This window comes from Solanum dulcamara, chromosome 1, assembly GCF_947179165.1.
Source record: "Solanum dulcamara chromosome 1, daSolDulc1.2, whole genome shotgun sequence".
Classification (NCBI taxonomy): domain Eukaryota; kingdom Viridiplantae; phylum Streptophyta; class Magnoliopsida; order Solanales; family Solanaceae; genus Solanum; species Solanum dulcamara.
This window is the reverse complement of record NC_077237.1, coordinates 4482990-4508403: the sequence shown is the minus strand read 5'-3', so window position 1 is coordinate 4508403 and position 25414 is coordinate 4482990. Positions and strand designations below refer to the sequence as shown.

The following is a 25414-nucleotide window of genomic DNA, read 5'->3' as shown; positions in this document are numbered from 1 at the left end:
AGGTGATTTCGACTTGATCGAGATTGAATAGTCAATGTATATTTCATGTACAGTTAAGCTTTCTTCAATTTTTTGAGTGTATCATAATGTATAGTCAATGTATAGCTCATATATAGATACACTATATTGTATAGTCAGTTTATGTATACTTCCTAAAACATTTATATATTTATTTATTTTTGTAAATTAATACCTTAAAACATATCATGGTGAAAACCCAAAGGCAAAGATCAATAGCTCATTTTAATACACAGCCCATTTAGAAATGAAAAAAATAAAAATGTTCTACCAAAAGATGGTAAATAGTGTGTGAAGGCCCATGACTATGATCCAGCCCAACAAAGCTAAACCAAATTATCAGCTCATTTCTCAAGCCCATTATACGAGTAAACCAAGGGAAAATTACGTGATATAACGACTTAAGCTCATTAATTATCCGTTTTAGTAATTCCTAGTTTTTTAAAATAAAAAATAGTTTAATTTTCATTTTTGTATGTATGTATGTATATTTATATATGTAAAAACAATTGGTATATTTATAGAGTGTAATTTCGATTAATGAATGTCAATTGACTCCGGTTGAACAAGAATAGCTCTGCTCTATTTTCAAGGGCTTCCTATTGCAACAATTTTAGCAATCATGATCTTCCAAACAAACTGAACTGGGGATATTCATGGGGGCATGAAGGAGGGTTTTACTGTTATTATTCTAAGAAGTTTTTTCAGTTAAAACGTGATGCAACTCGAATGACATTAGATTTCTGCCTCATCGGATCCTTCTGCCCCCACCGTAAGGAGTGATTAATCAAGCATAATCTCTTGAAGTCCATTATATTCAAATAAATCTTTATAGCAACTATTTAGTTAAGAAATTAAATACTGTGTTAATTCAACTATTTATACCTATTGTGAGCCTCAAATTATAGTTAGGGTTAAAGCCAGTTGTTTATTAATCCATGTCTTGTTAAAATAGTAATATTTAAATTATTGCTTCAGAATATGGATATATTCAAATTGTCCAAACATGATGTTTTTGGACAATTCAATATGAACGATCTCTAGAAATATCAAATTGTCTCTAATGGCTTGTCCCTAGTGCATTTGAAGAGAGGGGAAACCACCAAAGGCATTTCAAAGAATTAAAAGTATTTAAGAATATTATTATTTTTTATTTGAATTGAATCTTACACATGTGGAGCTCCTCAAATATCAAAAAAGTTTATGCGCTCTCTCTATATACTTTCTAACACGAATATGAATATAGACAATACTTCTTAAAACTCTTAGGTCAAAGGCGAATGTAATGTTTTAGTTACGAGTTTAATGGACTAGATAAGAAAATTTTCGGATGAGAAAATAGCCAAAAGCCCTCTCAATTTATATACGGATTTTTAACTATATATTTAAATTTTACTGGGATCATATCACCCCCTGAAGTGTTTAAAACTGAAATTATTACACCCTTAAAAAGTCATAACCACATCTATATTGACACGTGAGTTTCGCAGGTTTGATAGATAATTTTGTTTTTTATTTTATTTTATAATTTTTTATCCTTTTCGCTTATATTCTCGTCATTCCTTCATACGATACTTTCACCATTAATATAAACACCAAAATTTATTGGAGTTGCACTTGTGAGGAAGAGATGTGAATAATGACGGTGGAATTCATTGGGGGATATTCGAGCTTTGCTCGTCTGAGAAATTGAAAAACAAACTTTAAAAAAGTGAGGAAAAAGAAAAGAGAAAGGACAAACGGAGGGAGTGGTGCTGCCATTAATGGAGGTCTCAGCATTATCCTCTCAAGGAAGATGAAGAGAAGCCGACGATGTGCTCCACGTCATCGTTATCAACTCCGGCGGCAGAAATTCACCGGCAATTGAACAATTAATAAGATTGATAACATGCCGATTCTAAGATGTAATTGATTGATTGAGAGTTGAGATTGATAATTAAAGGATCTATAAGTTTTATAAATAAAAAAAAAAGTTTTTCGGGTTCAATAGAGGTTCAAATGGATTTAATTAAACCCAGATCAATTTCTTCCAAATTCGATCCAAAGCCTTTTGGGTTGATATAAATATATGTTATTTTATCTACAGTTGATTAAATTGATTTTGTAAGTTTTTTTACATGAGAGTTTGAAAACTTGTTTGGAATCAACAATGGTGAATCTGGTGGAGATGGTAGAGCGGCGGAGGCTTAGAAATGGTGAGTGATGGAGAAATTTAGTCTATGTTGCTATGGAGAAGAAAGAAAATATTTTTTTTTTCAAAAAAGGATAATTAAAAATACATATATTTATGAAAAGAGCTATTAAAAATAAAGTTTTCATATTTATTTTTTGTGCTCACTTTTTCAAAGAGAGTGAAATACACTCACCTTGGCAGCTAAGCATTTAAAGAAGTAATAATTTCAATTTTAAATACTTCAAAACGATAATAAAACACTCGTAAAATTTAAATATATAATTGAAAATCCGAATATAGGTTGAGGGGATTCTGGCTATTTTCCCTTTTAAGTATAGAGTGATACCTAATTATCACCCCCACCACGATCATACAAATTTATGTATTGCAAGTCCCTATTCGAGAGCTAATTTCCTCTTTATATTTCTGTTTTCTTTTGTTATTTCATAATGGTGGGACCCTTCTATATCCAAAGAAAATTAAAGTAACTTTTAGAACAAAATCTTTAGAGGAAGAAAACAAAAGGTTGGTGGGGCGAGGGTTAAAGTATTTTGTGACTTGTGAGTGTTTTAGACACCATTGAAATGTAGGTTCGATTCTATGGAAAAGTTAATATTTTTTTCAATGGTCCTATGAAACATCACATAGAGACCATTATCAATATGGATTGTGGTACACTGATGGGATTATTTCATTCTTAATTCCAGAAATTTCGGATTCGAGCCTTGAATCTGAAAAAAATCATGTTGGGAGCGTCACCCTCATATGGACCCTGAAAAGCACAATCTAAATTTAGTCAGAGTATCACAGGTTTCGAACACCGAATGAGAAACTGGGGAAAAATTGACATAGAGAACATCAAGATTTTGGAAGTAAAGATGGTTAGGAATAGAGCTATAAGTATGGACACGGACGAACCCAATAATTATGTTTAGACCCTATGTTTACTAAATATGTATACATATTAAATTATGAATCTAATAATTAAAATGGGCCATGAATTCAATAGCAAATTCGAAATCAAATAAACTTTAAATTCTAATTTCGACTCTGAACATAATGATTATTACTATCACACTCACTTGTCAAGATTCCTTCAAATAATTATACAATTTATTAATGGGAGAAAAGGGTTTATTCTAAACCTTGAGAATGATTAATCAAGGTTCCTCTTTTAGTCAATTATCTAGTCTTGCATAACAGAATGTAATAGAAATAAAGACATGGAATAAGTTATTTATCTTAACGAGCGAAACAATTTTTTTTATTCTAACTCAAAGAATTTAAAATCAATCAAATCATCATAAAAAGGAATTAAATCTATGACCAATCAATCAACAATTGTTTCTTAAATTAAAGCTTGAATTTTTCTTTTAAAAAAAAGTGTGTTTGTCCTTTGGGAGGAGGGCCAACTTGTAATCCAAGAGTTGGACTACTTGTATTCATGACTTGAATCCAATAAAATATAGTACTTCATTAGACAATGGAATTGATGTAACTAACCTAAATAGTTAGGTTGATGGCTAATTACACTACAAAAAAAAAATAGTTATTTTTTGACCATGTTTCTTAAAATAGTTTATTGGAATAATTACAGTTGATGGTCATTCGGTTATTTTAATTACCAAAACAATGATCATTTGGTGTATATTCGGTATATATGTATACTCAATATATATATATTTTATGTATAAAATGTATCATAATATATATTCAGTGTATAGCTCATATATAAGTAATCTATATTATATAGCAAGTATATATTGTTGACACCCAATTTTGGCCTGACCTTGTAAAATTAATACTTTTAATTTTTATTTTGTTAAATAGTTCAAAAGTGCATTTTTATAATTTTAAATCAATTTTATCGATAATTATCCTTAGATGAGGATTTTATCAGGTTATTTTTTTAAAATTTTAGTTATAGCTATTTTTATCATAGTTTGTTAAATTGCATTTTTACATGTCATTTGTTATATTTGTTCATATTCATTTTAGTATTTTTAGCACAATCTAAAAATACATTAAAATACATATAAATATTAAATTTTCCCCACAATTATACCTACCCCACTAATCACATAAATTTTTCACACAATTTTACCTACCCCACTAATCACACAAATTTTTTCACAATTTTTAGTTAATTTGGACGTCTTTAATATTATTCTTTTACCTCAATTTTGTTTGTTTCATTTTTAAACTGTGTGCAGATCCATCGCCAATGAAAAAATCTCTCCATCGGTTTTTGAGGTCTCCCCATTTTAAAAGACAGAAATTTAATTTAAGTTTACATATGTTGTATTGTTTGAACGGACTAATTTATGTTTTTATTTAGTTATAACTTTTGCTAATTGACTAATTTTAAATTTTCTTCATTTTCTAATGAAGTGTCTAGTTATAGAGCATTAATTTTGTTTTGTTTTATGTAAAGTGATATATGTTGTGGGTAAAATTATTAATTAATTCATAATTTCACATATATGATATTTTTATTGATATGCGTTTATTGTATCATTGTTTGTTCTTGTTTTTTTATAATTACTGCTATTACTGCTATTACTTTCCATATTGTTAGACTATTTATTAAAGGGTTTAAAATTATTATTATTTTTCTTGTCCTATCATTAATGATATATGTATATTTTATTGCTATGATTAATTTTGGGTTGACCCACTTTGGTTATTGCTTTGTATTTAGGGAATTGTTTACCCTTTGAAATTTTTATTTAAATCAACCGTAAATATATATTATATTTTTGTAAGTTAAAATTGACCAATGAAAAAATCTCTTCGTCGATTTTCGAGATCTATCCATTTTTAAAGACGGAAATTTTAGTTTAAGTTTACATTACATATTATATATTACAAGTTGAAATTGGCCGATGAAGAAATTACCGTCGATTTCCAAGGCCTGCCATGTTCATAATACGAGTTTTATTTTTGTATTAGTGTTATTATTATTATTAATATTATTATTATTTATTCATTATTAACAGGTTTATTAAGGGTCTTTACAGATGTTGGAGCACAAACCGACCGATATACAGTTACTGTATATCTGATATACGAGAAAATGGGTGGATGTATACGCTGATATACGGTATATATACAGCTGTGATATACAACAGAATTGAGCCGAAAGCTCAAAACGCAGATGGCCCAACAACTTAGTCCAAACGTATAGAAACTAAGTGTCAGGCAATATTTTTTATTGTTTATTTATATTGATTCGAGTTGTAATAATTTATTTACTTATGTTTTTTATGCTTTTTTAGATATTAATTTTAATTTGTTTAAACTTAATTAGATTTCCCTAACGATAAACCAATTCATATTAATTTACTTTTTAAATGATTTCTACCTTTACTTAGTCATTTCATAAACTTTTCACTTTATTTTTATACACATGTATATTATTTTCAAATGTTTAAGTTTGATCATTTTTCTAAAACAAAATAATTTTAAAGTTTTCGTGTCCTTTTAAATTAATATTTTCAAAAGTTAGTCAAATAATTTTTCAAATCGTCGGATAAACGTGCGTTAGCGGCCACTTTGAATGCTTAACACCTTTTCAAAGTGGAAATAAGAACTTCGTAACTTTTTTTATGAATTTTTAATACTTAAATCTGTTAGGGTTTTTTAAATTAAGTTTTCTTAATTTCTTTAAAAAATTAAGTGGTGACTCTTCTTTTCTAAAAAAAAAATTTCTCTAAAAAGTTGAAATTAATTTTAAACCGTCTTTTTCCGACATAACATATACTTTTTATGACTTTTGACAAGCTATATTATATAGTCACTGTATATTTTCTATAATTTTTGGCTATTTTTATGTAAATAAAATATGACTACATTTATTATAAACTAATTAATTTATGGAATTGTATATATTTAAAATTGTCCTAGTTTATTCAATAATTTCAAATTCCACAAGTTCGAATATACTGAATTTCTCATGTGAATTTTGAAACTTTAGGATAGCGCCTACTTTTTAGTTGTATGTGTCGAAAAGTGGCCAGTAATAGCTATTTTTATACTATGATTTATTTAAAACTGTAGAACAATAACTACAAGTACTTTTCAATTGCAACAATTGAAAATAATATACATAAGTAAATCGTATCGATGAATATCATTATATATTAATACTTATTCAAATTTGAGAAAATAAAGATTATAATATATATTAAAAAGGCATCACAATTAGAACTTATTTCTCAAATGAATTTTTAATTTGCAACAATAAGAAGCTTTTAATTCGAGATCGACATTTGAGTACGATAATTGAGATTGTTTTTTTTATTATATGATATTTCTCTCTCGTATCACATTTGAGATTGCTCCTGTTATAATTATCCACCGCGACGACCGCCTGTGCCATTTTCCCTTTGGCAATTGAAATAAACAGCAGCAACAGGTGATCCAAGATTGTAGAGTTTAGCAAAATCTCTTGTATTGAAATTTTGACGCCAATTTGGTGCATAAACAGTTTCTCTGCCCAATTGACGAAATAGAGAGAAAACAATCCGATGTATTCCCATTGAAGGCCCTGGGCTCTCATAGCATATAACTTCATCGCCTGTAAAGCAAAATAAACATTAAATTTTTTATAAATAACACTATTTTATGCCCTTAATAACAAATAAACATTAAAAATTTTATAAATAACATTATTTTCGATGAACACCCTGTGAACCCCAGACCCGTCCATGCATAAGGTGGTTGTGATGAATGGAAGAAGAACGGTATATGGACGGGACAAAAAGGTAGAAGTAACAATATTAAATGGCAAAATAATTTGTAGGTGACATAAAATTAAATTCTATAATGTCTCAAAATTTGATAACCAACAAAGAATTTAAATCAAGGGGGGGGGGTGAGTATCATTAAAAAGAGTATATCGTCCCCTACCTAATATTTTTGTTTGTTCAATAGACTATATTCTTTTTTATTTAGTACGTAGAATCTATAATAATTGTACCCAAAAAAAAAAGGTGCATTATGTTAAAGTTGTACCCCAAAAAGTAGAATATATAGTAATTGAGAATCCTTTTTTACTTTTTAAAAGTTCCATCAATGGAATTTATTTTGACTTAGTAAAAATAGAATCATTCCTCCTATAATTTTTCTCTTTTTTCAGAGTTCGAAATCGAAAATTCTATTAAAGATGAAGAAATATGCGTTTGACATATGTTCATACAAATATCATAAAAAATCACATTGTTGGCAACATACATTATTATTGCAACTTAAAGAGGAAACACATAAAATCATCCTCAAATTTGACAGTCAGATTTACTTTAACATTTTAATTTTACGGATAATTTTTTATTCCTTTAATTGTATTTCAAGTGAATTTAATATCACTTGCACAGCTGAAATGAAAAAAAAAATAAAAAATAAGCTTATAAAAAGCTAAAAAATATAGAGAAATCAAAAAACAAGTGGACCCTTTTCTTTTCTTTTCAGCCAATAGGTTTTTCATTTTGCGTCCTCACACCCACGCATAGCCACCCCCATCAATTTTTTCCATTTTTTCTTTTCTTTTCAATCACCACCTACATTCCTTCTTCTTCCTCACAACCTCCAAACATCTGCCACCACAACCAACGGGTGTTTTTTCAACGATCAATGTGGCTAGCGATCGATCCTCTCGGTCAACTGATCGTACCCCAAATCGACATACGGGGAAACTACGAAAAACACGACTTATTTAAATAACTCAGTAACCTATCAATTGTAGAAATAGAATTTTTGGCCCATTACAAATATTGAATAAAGAAACGACCGATTCAGTTTTCTCGAAATCAACGAGTGCCCCCCTCCCCCCTCTTCCATTTCAACCATGTTTTCTTCTTCTTACCCTCATTCCCTTTCTTCTTCTTTAAACCACACCACATATAAAAATATTATCAATTTTCATTAAATACACATAAAAGTCATATGTAATTTTAACACCCGCATAATTTTTTTATTCTATAATTTCAAAATTTGATTATTTTTTTTTTGAAAGTTTTAAATTTCTTGAAAAATAAAGACTCCCAATAGAGAAAAACGAGATTCTATCGAACAATTCAATATTAAGAACTGATGGCGGCAATGACGTGCAAATGATGAGTAGGACTATATCCAAACAAGAACAAAGTTTGAATCTATTTTCCTATTGCATTTAGCAAGCTATCGGATTATTATTTTTTTTTAAAAAAAATCTCTATTTTTTCTTAAATTAATTAGCTTTGAAAAATTTAAATAAACAAAAAGAAATAACAAAATCACAATTAAAATAATTTTTGACATGATAATGATGTGGCAATAACGTAGCCATGATATGGCGTGTGTGTAATGTATTTTCTATTGTGAGAGTGGTATTATATTTTTAGGGTGATATTTAATTCACTTCAAAGTTGTTAAGACGATATTTAAATGTCCGTTTAATTAAAATGCTAAAGTAAATTTTATTATCAAGTTCAAAAATGATTTAACGTACTTTCTCCAACTTAAAACACACACACATATGTATATTTGAATGGAGATAAAAGTCATTACAAACACATTTCCTATTAAAAATTGTATAGATTACTCATCATACACATATTTCAATATTATTTATGTTATTTTAGGAAAAATTGTACTAATTGACATGAATACACACTTATATATATATATATATATATATAAACTCAAATTTGAATGAAATGAAATATATAAATATTGCATTATTAATATAAAAAGACTTACCAAAGGTTACTCCTGTGGTTGCTGGGATATCAGTGACCAACCTAGTTAACAGAGTTGATCATAGCATCATATTAAATTTGAGTGAATTTTATATTTCTCTAATTTTAGAAATTACATATAAAAAAATTATATAAAAATCTTCTGCAAATGAATTAAAAAGATTTGCGAAAATTTTGAAAAAAGATTTAAGTTATATATACGAATAATATAAAAAGTTTTATATATCTTAGTGTAGAATTGCAAATTGGAATTAGTCTCTATAATTAATATTAATCCTAATTTGAATATTTAAAGTGCAGTAAATCACTTGTTTTAACTATCTAGAATACATTAATAATGTAAAAAAAATGAAATAAATGACTGACCAATGTAGATATTCCCTCAAATTTGGATTGCTCGGACTTGGAGCATCAGGATCCACCATAATCTTTTACGATGAAATAACAAAAAAGTACAAGTCTTAAATATCATTCCAAGATTAAAAATATTAAACTAAAAAAAGTCACATGTCAATATTTAATGAATCTTATTTATCTCACATTTAATCAAATTAATATCTTTGTTTATCTCGCATATAATCACATAACTGAATTAGTGATTTTAGCTTTAAGAATCTAAGACCTCTTGATAGAGAGTGCATTACGAAAGTTATTCTGGACGAATTCAAAGAAAATAATAAAAAATATGATATGAGATTTACCAGAGTGTAAAAAGTAGAAAGTTCATTTCCGCCAATCTCAACCTTAGGTTGCTTTGTAATTTGAGAAGGCCTCAAATTAGTGCCATTGATAACTTCCTTACGGTTGTAAACAACACTTAGGCTAATAGACCTTGTGAATGGATCCAACACATCACGTATAACTCCACAAAGTTCTAAAGTGTCTCTTCCTCTTGTTGATGACATGAAAGATTGATAGAAGAAAAAATTAAAACATATATAATTAATACACAAGTCATAACTCTAGTGAGTGAGCTAACTATGGCTATTTGTACTAGAATTTTGATACTTCATCATGTGTTATTGGGTATTTATTCTTTTTGTCTTCTTTTAATTTGTGAAATCCATATCCCAAGAATCTAAATACTTTATTATTGTCTTCTGTGTCCTTTCTCATTTCATATTGCAAAACAATAGAGAGGTTGAGAATAAGATAGATTCACAAATAGGAAGGAAAGTCTTATTCTTAGGTACGTTAAATTCTAATTCATGTGTTATTGGGTATTTATTCTTTTTGTCTTCTTTTAATTTGTGAAATCCATATCCCAAGAATCGAAATACTTTATTATTGTCTTCTGTGTCCTTTCTCATTTCATATTGCAAAACAATAGAGAGGTTGAGAATAAGATAGATTCACAAATAGGAAGGACAGTCTATTCTTGGGTGCGTTCAGAAGTAAAGGAAAATATTTTTCAATTTTCCCATGTTCAGTTGGTTAAATATTTTTCAACTTTAATAAATAGTTTTTTTTTCAAAAAATATCCACCAATCAAACGTCATAAATATCACAATCTAAATAATCGTAAATGGTACTTGCGCTAACCCTTCGATGGAGAACTAACGAATCTAAAATTTATCCTACTTTAGACCATTTAGAATTAAATAATATCCAAATCCAAACAAGTTTTTCATAAACAAATATTACGGTCTAAGGAATGAATTATATCAACAACTAAACAACTTCCCAAGAATTGAAAATCATCGTACAAGAACTTCTAATTGATCAAGTTTAATAGAAATGTTCAACAACTAAAATAAGATAGAGTGTCTCTTGGTCCGGAAGATGGACAAGGACTGCTAAGATGATCCTTCGTAGCATGAAAACGGAGTGTTCATCATTGGATCGAAATCAATTGACTATGTTAAGTAGCACTGGGTCTCGAAGGAACCTCTGGAACACAATTTGCACTCAACAAAGAAGAGTACATGATCGTATTAGTACAAATCACTATGTATTGATAGGCATCATAGGCCGATTCAAATTAAAAACAAGCAACACGTATGCCAAATAGCAAGTAAACTACACTTTAGCACATAGTAACAACTCATAATAGACAAGTATAGTCAACACAAGCTCAACCATATCAATAACAGATCACACAGTCATTCAATACTCAATGCACCATGAATTCACACAACAATAGTAGTGTGTACATATATGCTAAGGATCTTATTTATGCCAATAGTCATGACCTACAAGGGACCAGCTATGTCCATGTATTGTACCGATGTGGTACCTATTCCATAATAATAATATTTTTTGTGTGTGTATATATATATATGTATGTATGTATATATGTATATATATACGTACCGACGTAGTACCCAATCCGCTCTTGCATCTCAAGCATTCAATTTATATCATCAAGTTCACACATGTTCGAAGGTCAATCAACAAGCATTTAACTCAATAGTATTCACATACATGCATATATTTTTATTAGATACATATACACTTAATCACATATATTGATAAAAATTAGATAATGTATCATATACATCAATAATATACCAGGCATCATGTTTGTCACGATCAAACACATCGGATCGTGCGGACACCTACTCTAATATCTAGACAGGAGAAGCCTCAACCGCTAAGTGGTTACAACATGCAGAAAATGAACGAATTGTGAGATACACCTTAAATGATTATTAAATTACCATGAGTTGAATTAAAACTCCAGAGTTAAATTATAAAGAAACATATTAGCGCCCCCAAGGAACTAGTCTAAACAGGTACAAGAGCTTCTAAGAATACAATTTAGAAAATAAATAGAAACACAACTCTCACCACAAGGAAGAAATGAGTAGAAGCTGCCAGAGATCATCATCGTCTTCACCTATGAGACATCATTGATCTTACAATCAGATTATGCCAAATGGCATAGCAAGAGTAGTATCAGTACAACAACACGTACTGATAAGTATCATCGATCGTTCTGAAACGTACCACATAATATAAAGTAAACATTCAGAAGAAGCATGCAATACGAGAAAATACTACCCTAACTACTCTAGTTGTCACCCGCACACTTGAATTCAACTCTTGTCTTATTCCGCTATGGACTTTGATATTTATCATACCACCTCTCTTAACCTTCTAATACTTTTTCAAGTCTAGCACTTATCAGATCATAGCCTAACTCTTCTACCACATAGAGGAGTTTTCGAATACTGGTCACCACTAACTCTATCTAACTAGTTTACCTCTTCTACTCACACTCTCACACCAACACTCTAGCCCTTGGCTATTTAGTAAACTGCAAAGAGACCCATCATGTAATAAGCAGACAATACATTACCTCATCATGAAAATAGACCACTCGGACTTTTAGTCTCTACCTTTATTTTATTATACACACATAAGCATGATCAATCATAATATAGTAGTGTCAATTAATGGTCCTCTCACGTAACTCACATCTAAACTATTAGTGTACCGATGTGGTGTCCAATTTCAAATATAAGTAGTGTATCGATGTGGTGACCGGCCTAATATATTGCCATGACACCCGTTTCAATTGTACCATTGTGGTAATTCAAATATGTGACGGCATGGCACCCGATCAACATGAAATCACACATCACAATCACAACTACAACCATACTTGAAACCGCAAATAAATCATACAAGTTCAATGCAAGAGATTATTAACATGATGTTATTCGCATTCAATAATTATTCCCTAAGTATGCATTACACCAATATTCACATGGGCAGTAACATAAACACACACGTATGTGCATATCATATGTCTACACATAACCATAGGCTAGTAATGGACCCCTTTATAGACACGCTCTTGTTCTCAAGAATTACCAACCATCTCAACAAGAGTTATTGAGGTTATCAATCAAGAACTAGCTACCTACTTCTAGTTAGAAGGAAGTCATACCCACATAATATATTCCCGCCATAGGCAACAATAAATAGCAACCTTTAACTATTTAATCTCCATACTCGAGGGCCTAAACATGAAATATCTCGTCAATCTATGATATATTATGCAATGAAAAATGGGTCTATAACTACTCAATTAAAAAAACCTAACCTACCTTAGCACCAAGCAGTTGCTGAAGAATTCTAGCATAATTTCTAACTTCCAGAAGGTGAAATATTGAAGGTAGGCCTGAAATCCGTGGGTTGTAACCTTTTTGCGCTAAGATTCTTTCTCTCTCTTGTTTTCAAGCCTAGAGAAGCTTTTTGAGAGTTTTTAGGGTGACCCCTGTCTATTTTACCACTGAAAGAAAGAAGGAGAATAAAAGGATTCGCGCTTCGGAGTTTCTGCCCCGACGACCCCGCTATAGCAACCTAGATTCCGCTATAGAGGCATCTCCATAGCGGGTGTAAGTCTGCTATAATGAGACAATCCCAGTTCAGAATAACCTAATATAGTAAATTCCCGTTACGTCATTCCAATTGCTTTCACATAAAGTGCCCTTTTTTCATAACGACGGTTCAGGTCGTCACAATGTTTATCAAATACAAAAAATTTACTCAATACAAATATATATATTGTCAGATACATATTCAAATTCTTACTCAGATACAAATATATATATTTTGTCAGATACATATTCACTTAGTTTGATACATTGATTGAAAAAAAGACTAAAATATATTTTTTTGTCTTAACTCAGAAACATGTACACTTTATCATATTCATGAGCTCTTATTCAAATACATACGTATATTTTGTCAAATACAAGTATACTTAATCGCATACATTAATAAAAAATAGATATGCATAATCTTAATTCAATAATGTGCTAGATACATGATAATGTGCCCAATATATGTTGGCAGCATATTTTGTCATATATCAACAGATGGACTAGGAGGACCAACAACAGAAAAGAACTCTGTAATAGAGTGTTCTTGAGTGAAATTCAAAATATAAAAAGGTCTATTTTTGTTAGATTCATGATAGTGTGATGTACCTATATTAATAATCATCTTGATTGAAGATTCTTTAACCATCAAATTAGATTAAGAAAAAACAAAATCAGTGGACTTTCAAAAAATAATATGGTACAACTATCCAAAATTAGAAGAAAATAACAATTAAAATCTATAAGAAATCAGATACATGACTTAAATAATGGTTAAATCAGTAACAAACCTCAATAATTTGATTTGTAGCGCTTGAATTTCCATTCAATTTTAGGTGAGTTTAGCATAAGAAGATCGTGTGAGGGAGAAGGAAGAGAGAAATGATGAATAACATGGGAGGGGAAATTTGGAGAAAGAGTAGGCTACTTGGGGTGAAAGTGTGATTTGAGGGTTGGGGTTGGGTGATTAAGTGGATATATATATAAGGGCTCTATTTTAAGCTAATTTTAAGAAATGATGTATCTCAATGTATCTCGCTCTAAATTTGATATAAAATTATTAAATAGTGAATAATATGCGATTATTTAAAAATATATTAGATCAGTAGGTATGATATATAAATGTATTTCTAATTAGGTAGTTTATCAACAAAATATAGTTCATTACAAAATGGGCTAGAAAAAGAGCATCGAATATGACACATCAATTTGGATCTTGGGACATTATATCCTAATTAGGTGATGATGAAATTTATACCATGCTTGTGTGTAGTAATTGATGTTACTAGAGAAATTTTATGAATAGTTAAGAGTAGAAACATAATCGGGACAAATAACTATAGTTTGCTTAATTATGATTTGTAGCTACACGTTAGAAGGGAAGAAAGGAGAGAGAGATTGGGAGAGGGAGGAGAGAGGCGAGTGAGAGAGAGCGCAAAGAGGGGAAAGAGGCTAATTGTATTTGTATATCTGCTGGATAATTATATATAACTGCTGAAATATACAAATCAAATGTATAAAAATAATAAATACTAGACATAAATATACAAATTAAATATATACAAAAACATTCACAGATAGAATCGTAAAATATATATAATTTAAAAATACTAGACAACTATTATATATATACAATTGATGCATAAATACAAATAAGTAAATGTATATAATTATCAAAAATATACAAATAAGACCTAGAATGTATAATTGCTGAAAGTATACAATTAATATAAAATACAAAAAGATACAATAACACTGATACAACAAATTCATAAAATTGTATACAACATAATGTGAAAATTATTGATATAAAAACAGCTCACAAAAATATTCAATTTGTATTTGTATATTGATTATTAACATTTGTATAAATGAATGACACTTTTATTTGTATATTTATATTTATTACCATTTATTGCCTTGAGAAAGTTACCATTTGTATATTGATTGTTAACATTTGTATTTATATCATTAACAATTACTATTTATATTTATATTAAGAGAGAAAAAAGGAGAAGAGAGAGGAAGAGAGGAGAGATAAAATTGCTATAAAGTCGTAACTATAGCTACAAATATTAATTCTTTCATCACATATTCGCCTTAATACATAGGATAGGTTTGATACTCAACTACACTATAAGACTAGCTATTTTTCAATTATCTTTTTGAAATAAAATATTCTTTTCAAATTTCACAAGTGCTGATATATTGAAAAATCTCGCGTGACCGCTAATTTCATAGTATAGCTAGTTTGAAATTTTAGAAAAATAACTACTTTTCAATTGCAACAACTGAAAGATGATAGATATAGCTAAATTGTATCGACAAGTATCATCATATATCAATCATCGTAGCCAGAGGTTGATCTCTTATTAAAAGCTTCTTGTTGTTTACAAATATATATATTTGAAAACAACAAGAAGCTTTTAATAAGAGATCAACCTCTGGCTACGATGATTGAGATTGCTCCTGTTATATAATTATCCTCTCTTGTATGATAACTGATATTGCTCTTGTTATAATTATTCGCTTCGACGACCGCCAGTGCCATTTTCTCTTTGACAATTGAAGTAAACAGCAGCAGCAGGTAAGCCAAGATTATAGAGTTCAGCAAATTGTCTTGTATTAAAATTTTGACGCCAATTTGGTGCATAAACAGTGTCTCTGCCCAATTGACGAAATAAGGAGAAAACAATTCGATGTATTCCCATTGATGGCCTTGGGCTTTCATAGCATATAACTTCATTGCCTATAATGCAAAATAAACATAGATGATCAGGCACTCATCATCTATTTTCATTGTTAAATTTTTTAACAATACGAAAAAAAAAACATTGTTCAACTCTTTAACATAATGAAAAAAATCAAAAACTCTACCCTCCTTCTATCTATCCCAGGGATAGAAGAGCAGAGGCTGAATTTCATAAATAACATTATTTATGCCGCCAATAACAAATTAAAGTCATATTATTACGAGAAAATACATAAAATTTCTCTTGAACTTGTCCACTAAATTTACTTTAGTACTGTAATTTTACGTGGTAACTTTTCATCTCTTATTTTCATTAGTGAAATTTAATGCCTCCTTAAAAGTACAGAACAACAGTTGTGGTGGGAGGTATTCTACATGCACCTCCCCCTGTCAAAAATATATTTATTTTTTATATTTTCTTAAATTATTATTTTATTTTTTTCACCCACCCTAGCCTACGTCCTTCGGCACAACCCACAAGTTGAGCAGTTGGAAAGCTTTCTGGTAATCAATAACCAACAATCAAATTTTCAAGGGGTTCGAAAAATAAAAATATAGTATTTAATTTTTTCAAAGAGTTCGAAAAATAAAAATATAGTATTTATTTTTTTGAACTTGAAATTTCAAAGTAAATGTTTGAACCCTTTATCAAAGTCTTAAAGGGGTCGAAAAATATAATTATTATTATTTTTAATTTTTTTTTAAAAGGAGCTGGTCAACACATTATCCCCTTTTTTCCTTTCCACACGAATTTGGAATTAAGAATGATAACACTTCCATTGTGTATATAATTTTTTGAGAAGGAATTAAATTCACTTGAAATTACATGTAAAGTTATAGTACTGAAGTAATTAAAGTTCATAGATACATATACACTAGCGGGTATACAACTATACATGCATACAGTCATACGGTATCAAAAATTTCACTAACTTGATTTTTTCGAATTCATATAGCACATGACTCGAGTAAAGGCGTAAGTGTAACGATCGAGCCCGTCTTTACCTAAAACTATCTGCTATAAAGGTATACGAATCTCATTCAACATAAGGTTAGGATCAATACCTTGGTATGTGAGTGTATTAGTTGTGAATTAAGGTTGTGCTATGCTCCTATCTCAAAGTTGTGCTAAAAGTGTCTTTCCGATTTAGTTTTAGACTTGAGTTTAAACTAAGGTCAAATTCAAACGACCATATCTCTCAGCTTATAATGAATTAGGTGGACCATGATGTATCAAATTAAAGGTCTTTGAGTCTTCTTTCTAACGCCACCAAGTTTGTGTCATTAGGAGTTCAAATTAAAAAGTTATGACCTTTGTACTGAACACTGTCCGGACTGAGCTGTCAGAGCGGGACTTAGGCCGTTGTAGCGGGACCGCCAGAGTGGGCTACGCGTAGTTAAATATTATTTTCAGACCTAAAACGTTAATTTACTCCCAAAACTCATCCAAGGTCAGGTTAGGACAAGGGAGGAGTGATTTCTTCAGTTTTCCATTAATTTCCTCCTTCAAGGTAAGTCATTTCATCAATCTAACACTCATTTGATTATTTAGTCCTTAGAAAACATAATTGTGGCATTAGGAGATGGTTTAAATTCATTCTAAGGTGGGAAAAATATGGTTTCATGAGGATTTTAGGGTGTAAAATCTTGAGCTAATCTTAAGAATGGTTAATCACGATTTATTTATCACAATTCTCTAATATTACCATGAAATTGGTAGTTTAGGTAAATTAATGGTAGAAAAAATCTAGTTTGGCCGGAAAAATCATGAGTTTGGCCTAGGTTTGGGATTTGCATATAATCTCAAAATATTTAGGCCATTTGTGATTGATTTTGTATTATACCATTATTTTAGACCAAGAACAAGCTAAAGTTTTATTAAAGGAGTCAAGGTTCGCAATCAGCCTTCTGCAGCAGTTGATTGGCGCCTAAGTAGGCTAGGTTTCTCAATTGAGTAGTTATGAATCTGTTTCCGTTGCATAATGTATCGTAGATCGATGGGAGATTTCATGTTTAGGCCTTCAGACACAGAGTCTGGATGGCTGAATGTGTTGCTATTGTTGTTTATGTAGGAATGTGCTATGTGGGTTATGATTATACTGTGACTAGTGATGATAGTTTAGTTCTTGATTGTTAACATTAATACTTTTCGTTGATATGATTGATGGTCCTTGTAAAGTTAATGTGCAAGAAAATTGCAGGAGAAGAGTGAGATCCTGAGACTTGTGATAATCAAGAGGGGTCTAGTATGGGACTATTGATCAATATAAATATAAAATATATATATATATATAATTATATACGTGGGTGTTCATAGTGACAGTTACATGTGAAATGTTTGAGTAATGCGCGTTCATGCAATAAAGTGAAATAAAACTAATGAAATGATTATTTGTGAACAACTACATGCAATGAGCCTGATTATTTAATTGTGCAAGTATGTGAACTATTGTTGTGGACTGTGATTATGCATTGTGATTGTGATATTGGATTAGGTGTCGCATTCCAACATATATATTGGATCGGGTGTCACATTTCGACACATATTAAATCGAATGTCACGCCGACACATTAATTGTTTGGGTATGGGTTCCATGAGAGAGCCATTATGTGGCTATCATCTGTAAATTGATCTTGACTATATGTATGATGATAGAGAAACTGACTTGATGAATATTTGAGCATGCCCATTTTGTATAATAATTGATATGAAAGGACCGAAGGTCCAAGTGTTGTCATGTTAACAGTTGTAATTGAGAATTACACGGTGAAATGTATATTGCTCTTAAAATGGTAAATTGGTAATGTGCTTCTATAAATATGCATGTTCAGTTATGTTATGGTGGCTAGATGTATCTGTATCATAGGTGTGAGACTGTGGTAAACAAGAGGAGAGCAATTAATGTGTGGTTTAATAAAATTAGTGACTTAGAGTCAGATATTGATGGTGTCCTGTTGGTATATGTGAAAAAAGGGGGATTGAGGGAGAAGTCAGAGTTATGGTCTCCGGCCAGGCCACTCTGGCGGGAGAAATACCGTTGTGGCGAGGCCGCCAGAGCGGGATAGGTCCCGCCACAACGGGCCAGTACAGTTAAGGGGAAAGTCTTAGTTCGCTCAAATGTTTACCTCTTCCAAGTGAGATGTTAATTATTCTAGGGACAGGTGTTGGTGTGAAAGCTAAAGGTAATAGACTTGTTAGACAGAGTTGTCGTGGCCCGTAGTTTGGAAACTCCTCTATGTGATAGAAGAGTTAGGCCTTGATTTGTATTAGAGTTGGCAGCGGACCAACTAGAAGGGATGAGAGTTAGGCTTGAACAAATTTAATTAGGTTATCGAGAATAGTAAGAGTTGCACATAAAGGTTTGGCTGTGTATTTCTTAAGAGCATGTTTTCTTCTCGTTGATTTCCTTATATTATGCGGTGGGTATCAGGTTGACCGATGATGCCTACCAATACGTATTGTTTGTACTGATACTATTCTTCATATGCCACTTGCATAGTCTGGTTGTAGGGTCAGTGATGTTTCTTAGGTAAAGACGAAGATGATTCTCCAACATCTTCTACTTTTCCTTTCTTATAGTTGGAGTTGTGTCATTACTTTATTTATACTTTGTATCTTTAGAAGCTTTTGTACCTGTTTAGACTAGTACAAGAGCATGTGACCGCACGGCCCGATGGTTTGGATCGTGACAGTAAGCACCTCCTTCATGCATTTCTCTATTTTCAGAAATTGAAATTGAAATTGAAATTTTTAATTAAGAGTGGAGAGCTATTCGTTGGACACATGTTCATAAAAATATCATAAAAGATCAACATACATTATTACTGCAACAACAACAAAATAAATAAATATATCTATAAATATATATATATATATATATATATATATATATATATATATATATATATATAATATTGTATGATTAATATAAAAAGACTTACCAAAGGTTACTACTGTGGTTGCTGGGATATCAGTGACCAACCTGGTTAACAAAGTTGATCATAGCACCATATTAAATTTGAGTGAATTTTATATTTCTCTAATTCTAGAAATTACATTAAAAAAGAATAATATAAAAATATTTTGCAAATGAATGTAAAAATATTCTCGAACATTTTGAAAAATAATTTAAGTCATATACGGATAATGTAAAAAATTATATATCTTATTGTAGAATTTTAAATTGGAATTAGTCTCTATAATTAATATTACTAACTACATTCAGTCATTTTAATTATCAAAAAAATGGTTATTTGGTGTATATTCGATATATATTTATGTATACTCGGTGTATATTTTATGTATAGAATGTATCATAATGTATATTCAGTGTATAGCTCATGCATAAATAATTTATATTGTATAGTCAGTGTATATTTTCTATGACTTTTTGCAAGCTATATCGTATAGTCACTGTATATTTCTTATGATTTTTGGTTATTTTTTTATGTAAATAAAACATGACTATATTTGTTGTAGACTAATTAGTTTATTGTATATATTTAAAACTGTCCCTGTTTAAAATCCAATAAATAACTTATTTTTAAATAACTAAAATACATTAATAGCATAAAAAAAATCGAATAAATGACTGACCAATGTAGGTACTCCCTCAAATTTGGATTGCTTGGACTCGGAGCATCAGGATCCACCACAATCTTTCATAGTGGAATAACAAAAAAAAAATATCACAAATCTTGAAGAACATTCCAAGATTAAAAAAAAAAAAAAAGATCACATGTAATAGTTAAAATCTTATTTATCTCGTATATAATCAAAGTAAGACCTTTGTTTATCTTGCATATAATCATATATTAAGGATATCCCTCATATTTTATTCATAACTCAATCAAGTCAATAATTCATTATATATAACATAAGTCCAGATTTCAACATAAACCACTTAATAGTGTGATAGTGATTGAGTGATTCATTTCATCCCTAATCAAATCAGTAGTTCTAGATTGTAAAATGTAGAACCTCTTGATAAAAAAACACATTACGTAAATTATTTAGCGTGAATTTAAAGAAAAAAAGAAAAAAAGAAAAAGTATAGTACGAACTTTACCAGAGTATAAAAAGTGGAAAGATTATTTCCGCCAATCTCAATCCTAGGTTGATTTGTAATTTGAGAAGGCCTCAAATTAGTGCCATTGATAACTTCCCTATTGTTGTAAACAACACTTAGGCTAATAGACCTTGTGAATGGATCTAACACATCACTTATCACTCCACCAAGTTCTAAGGTGTCTCTTCCTCTTGTTGATGACATGAAGACTGATAGAAGAAGAAAAAAAAACAATATAATTAATAAACAAGTCACAACATTAGTTAGTGAGCTAGCTATGGCTATTTGTACTAGAATTTTGATACTTCTATCATGTGGTATTGGGTATTTGTTCTTTTTGCCTTTTTTTAATTTGTGAAATTTATATCTCATGGCTTGATTTTGAGATATGTGATGGTTATTTTCTGTTTGTGCTATATGTGTTTGTTACTGCAATTGATAGTATTGTTTGTATGTATGAGACTATGGAAAGATGTGATGAATTTAATGAAAAAACTATTGTGATCAATTACATGCACTGAATCGGATAATTGATTGTGCAAGCTGTGAACTACTCATTGTTGATTGTGATTGTGGTTGTTGGATCGAGTACCACGCGGGTACATATTGAATCGGGTGTCACACCGACACAAAATAAGACCGGGTACCGCATCGGTATATATTGGATCGGGTGTCACGCCGACACAAAATTAGATCGGGTACCGCATCGGTACATATTGAATCGGGTGTCACACCTACATATATTGGATCGGGTACTACGCCAGTACAAACTGACAGTTTGGATATAGGTCCTATGAGAGGACCATTGTTGACTATTGTATTTGAGATTTGACACTATGAAACTGTTATTGCTCATAAAGTGATAATCGGTAATGTATTTTTGTATATGTCTGTCTTTACTATGTTGTGGTTATTTGTGTATGCTTCACTTACTGAACTGGACGCGTGATTCTACCAGTACACTGTTGATTATGTGTACTGATACTGCATTTGCTCTTTTCTTGTTGAGTACATGACATCTTTAAGCTGCTGCTGACATACCTCAGCTAGGAGACCAGTGATCGTTCGAATTTAAGGGTGAGTCAGTTCTTTAAGGCTCCCATAGATTCTTCTATGATCTTAGTCCAATCCTGACTTTATTTTATTTTATTATTTTGGGGTTGCATCCCCTTACTCTTAAACTTGTTATATAGTAATTTTGGTACAATGACCTTCGGGTCCTTTTGGGGGGTGGGGGGGTGGGGTGGGGGGCATATACTTCTACATGTTTGACTATTTCATGATTGTTTGTTTATTCCTGAGTTTATGGGAACTCAGCCTAAAACTTATATAAAATATATGTTTTCACATCCTAAATTGTTTGTCTTTTGTTGGTATTGCTTAGTTGGGTTGTAGTAATTGTTTTTCCACCGGAGGATTATTGTGGGTGCCACTCACGAGGTTTGAGTCCTAGCCTATTGAGATACGACAACTCATATCATGTCTCAAACCATATTATGTGAATAGAAAGGACAAACCTAGTCATCTATCCACTCTTCAAGCAACAAAAGATATTGTTCCTGGAGATCACTTTGCTTTTAATTTTGAGCATTAAGCCATTAACTACAAACATGATAATATGTGTCGGTGGTAAAATTAAAAATTATGATAAATATAAAAATTGTAGCCTATTTGGTTAGGACTTTTGGTATCCTTTTGGGTATGGATTAAGTTATGTTCTTATGGATAAATAGATGGTATTATTACTAATGAGAAAAAGCACACAAATTCTCCCAAAAATAGATGGTATTATTACTAATTAATTGTGTGTTTGGTATGACAAAAAATATTATAATGTTTTTTTATTTTAAAAAAAGTGTTTTTCATGAACTAGATCTTTTGTTAGTATTTGGTTGTAAACAAATTCTTTTCACCAAATGCGAGGATGACTTTAGTCCACATATAATCATATCAACTCAATTTTATATAATCATATCAACTCTAATTAATATTAGACATTATTATCAAATTTAGAACTCTGAAAATTCTTGAATTCACTTACGAATTCAAATTTTTAGTAGTGTTATCAAACAATTTTGATGAATATTTGCTTTTTCAAAATAACAATTAAAAAAAATCCACTAATTAGACCCAACAAATGATCAAGACTAGTTTATTTTGTTGTAGGGGCCATCTCTCATCTTACGGAGACGTGTCAGCTCCTATTACGTCTCATATCATATTGTGTAACTAGAAAATACAAGCTTACTCATCTATAAGCTTTTTAAACGACAAAAGATATTATGTCGAGACGTCTTCAAGGTTATTCAGAACCACTATTATTTCGAGCGAAAGGAAAAGCAATGGTCCACACAACTTTTGCATATTTTTATGAGTTTACGTGATAAAGCTCCACTAAAAATGTTCTTGTTCAAAACATCTTCAAAGATTCACAAGGAGAGGTGTGTGTTTAATTTTTTTCCTTTTTTGTTATTTTTATGCTTTTTTGTCTGTTTTTTCTTTTCAATTCCAAATTTAGGAGACTTGAACTAGTCAGAGGTGGATTCAAAAGTTAAGTTTTGTGGATTCAATATTTGTAGTTGTATATTTAATTCATTATATTTTAAAGTTATGAGTTCATCATAGTTAAAATATTTGTTAGTATAATTTTTATAAAAATTTACGCATAATCTATATTTCGCAACAAAAATACTGAATTTGAATTATTTCGACTACGAAAGGCTACATTTGCATCCGGGGAATTTGTATGAACGGATACTTTGTTGTCTTATTCATGTTTGCATTATTTTTTCGAATTGACGTAAATAAAGTTGGAAAATTTTGAGAAATTATAAAATATGATTGAATTAGTATTTTTCATGAACTAAATGCATACCGTTATTTCAACCTTTTTTTTTCTTTGGGGTTAAGGGAGGGGGTGGGGGTTATTTTTATTTTGTGTGTGTATGAAACTATTCTAAAATTAGAAACTTAAAATGCAATTTAATCAAATAAGTTATTTTGGAATTGATTTTTTCCCTTCTAAATTATTTAGTTGCTAGGCATGCTCCTCTCTTGACTTTTTATCTTTTAATCTTATTCAATATAATTTCAATTGAGGGATAACAAAATTTGAATTGAACCAAATTAGTCTATTGATTCATCTATTTACAAATTAAAAAGAAGTAAACTGATTAACTCAGAATTATTTGCCGTTCGCAATCATGATTTATTCTCCTTTTCAAATTAAAAATTTGATTAATAAATCAGCCCCTTATATTGTAATATGTGGTAGGTCTGAATTGTAAGTCATGGCACTTTCTTAACCACGGGTTTTGTGTTCATCACACGAAAAATGGAAAAATAAAGAATAATCAACATTTTTGAAGCTATTTCCTAATATCGTAAATTTCATTTTAGAATTTTTGTTAAAGATATCCAATTTCTAGAATATCATGACTTTTATTTTGTGGCCATAACACAAACACAAAGGAAATGACACTCAAGACAATGTGGTGGACCTAAATAATTTGGGATGTTTAACTTGAACATGACATTGGTACAAATATTCCTTTCATTTCTTCACTATCTCATGTCCTAATTTTAATCATATTTTGGCATGAATTCTTTTGATTATCTTTATTTATATGTATATTAGATGAATATGATTGATGTTGAGGTGATGCGTTATTTAAAAGCAATTTAATAATACAGTGACAAAATTCTCAATCGATGATAGAAATGACGAATCTTTCAATAGAGATGAGATTTTTAGGATTGAACTATTTATACAGATTCGTATTCTGCCTTTCATATCAAACACGTAGGAATATCTAGAAAACTAAAAAAGATCAAATCAATTAATAAAACAATCGACACATATTCATATTTGATGCTAAACCTTTTTTAAAAAGACTAAGCAACATTTGATTTAATTCTACCTTAAGCAACGGCAAAATGTCAATCCAATCAATATCAATACACACCGCAAGCACACTATTTTATGAATATATTGGAATTATATTTTTTTTAATGATCACTAAGTTTCATCATTAATTATTAGACCACGTCTTTAGATGCTCTTTATCACATGTTATCTTTTAAAGATTTACGTGCTTAATATATATATATATTACTATATAAGAAATGAGAATAAACACACAATCGAACGTCAACATGTCTGCTTCAACTGTGTGCTTCTCTCATATGTGGCCTATTTGGCCTGACGGACAGGGCTTTATGTTTCAAGCTAAACGTCTTAGGGATCAAACCCAAGTAACATCATTTTTTTAATTTCTGAAATTGTGAACCCCAAATTTATTTATTTAAGATTTATCATTTTATTTATTCATCTA

At 30.3% G+C, this 25414-nt stretch overlaps 2 protein-coding genes across 2 annotated transcripts; both read right to left on the bottom strand.

Moving 5' to 3' along the window:
* Positions 1-6349: 6349 nt before the first annotated feature.
* Positions 6350-9897, bottom strand: LOC129898919 (protein FLOWERING LOCUS T-like). The gene is made up of 4 exons (XM_055973633.1): positions 9630-9897; positions 9295-9356; positions 8930-8970; positions 6350-6770 (listed from the first exon to the last, which is right to left on the bottom strand). The coding sequence occupies exons 1-4, from the start codon at positions 9831-9833 to the stop codon at positions 6544-6546; spliced, it is 534 nt and encodes a 177-aa protein (XP_055829608.1). The 5' UTR covers positions 9834-9897; the 3' UTR covers positions 6350-6543.
* Positions 9898-15694: 5797 nt separating this feature from the next.
* LOC129898930 (protein FLOWERING LOCUS T-like) lies at positions 15695-21352 on the bottom strand. Its single transcript, XM_055973640.1, has 4 exons — positions 21081-21352; positions 20609-20670; positions 19954-19994; positions 15695-16008 (listed from the first exon to the last, which is right to left on the bottom strand). Exons 1-4 carry the CDS (start codon positions 21282-21284, stop codon positions 15782-15784), a joined length of 534 nt encoding a protein of 177 aa, XP_055829615.1. The 5' UTR covers positions 21285-21352; the 3' UTR covers positions 15695-15781.
* Positions 21353-25414: the final 4062 nt, after the last annotated feature.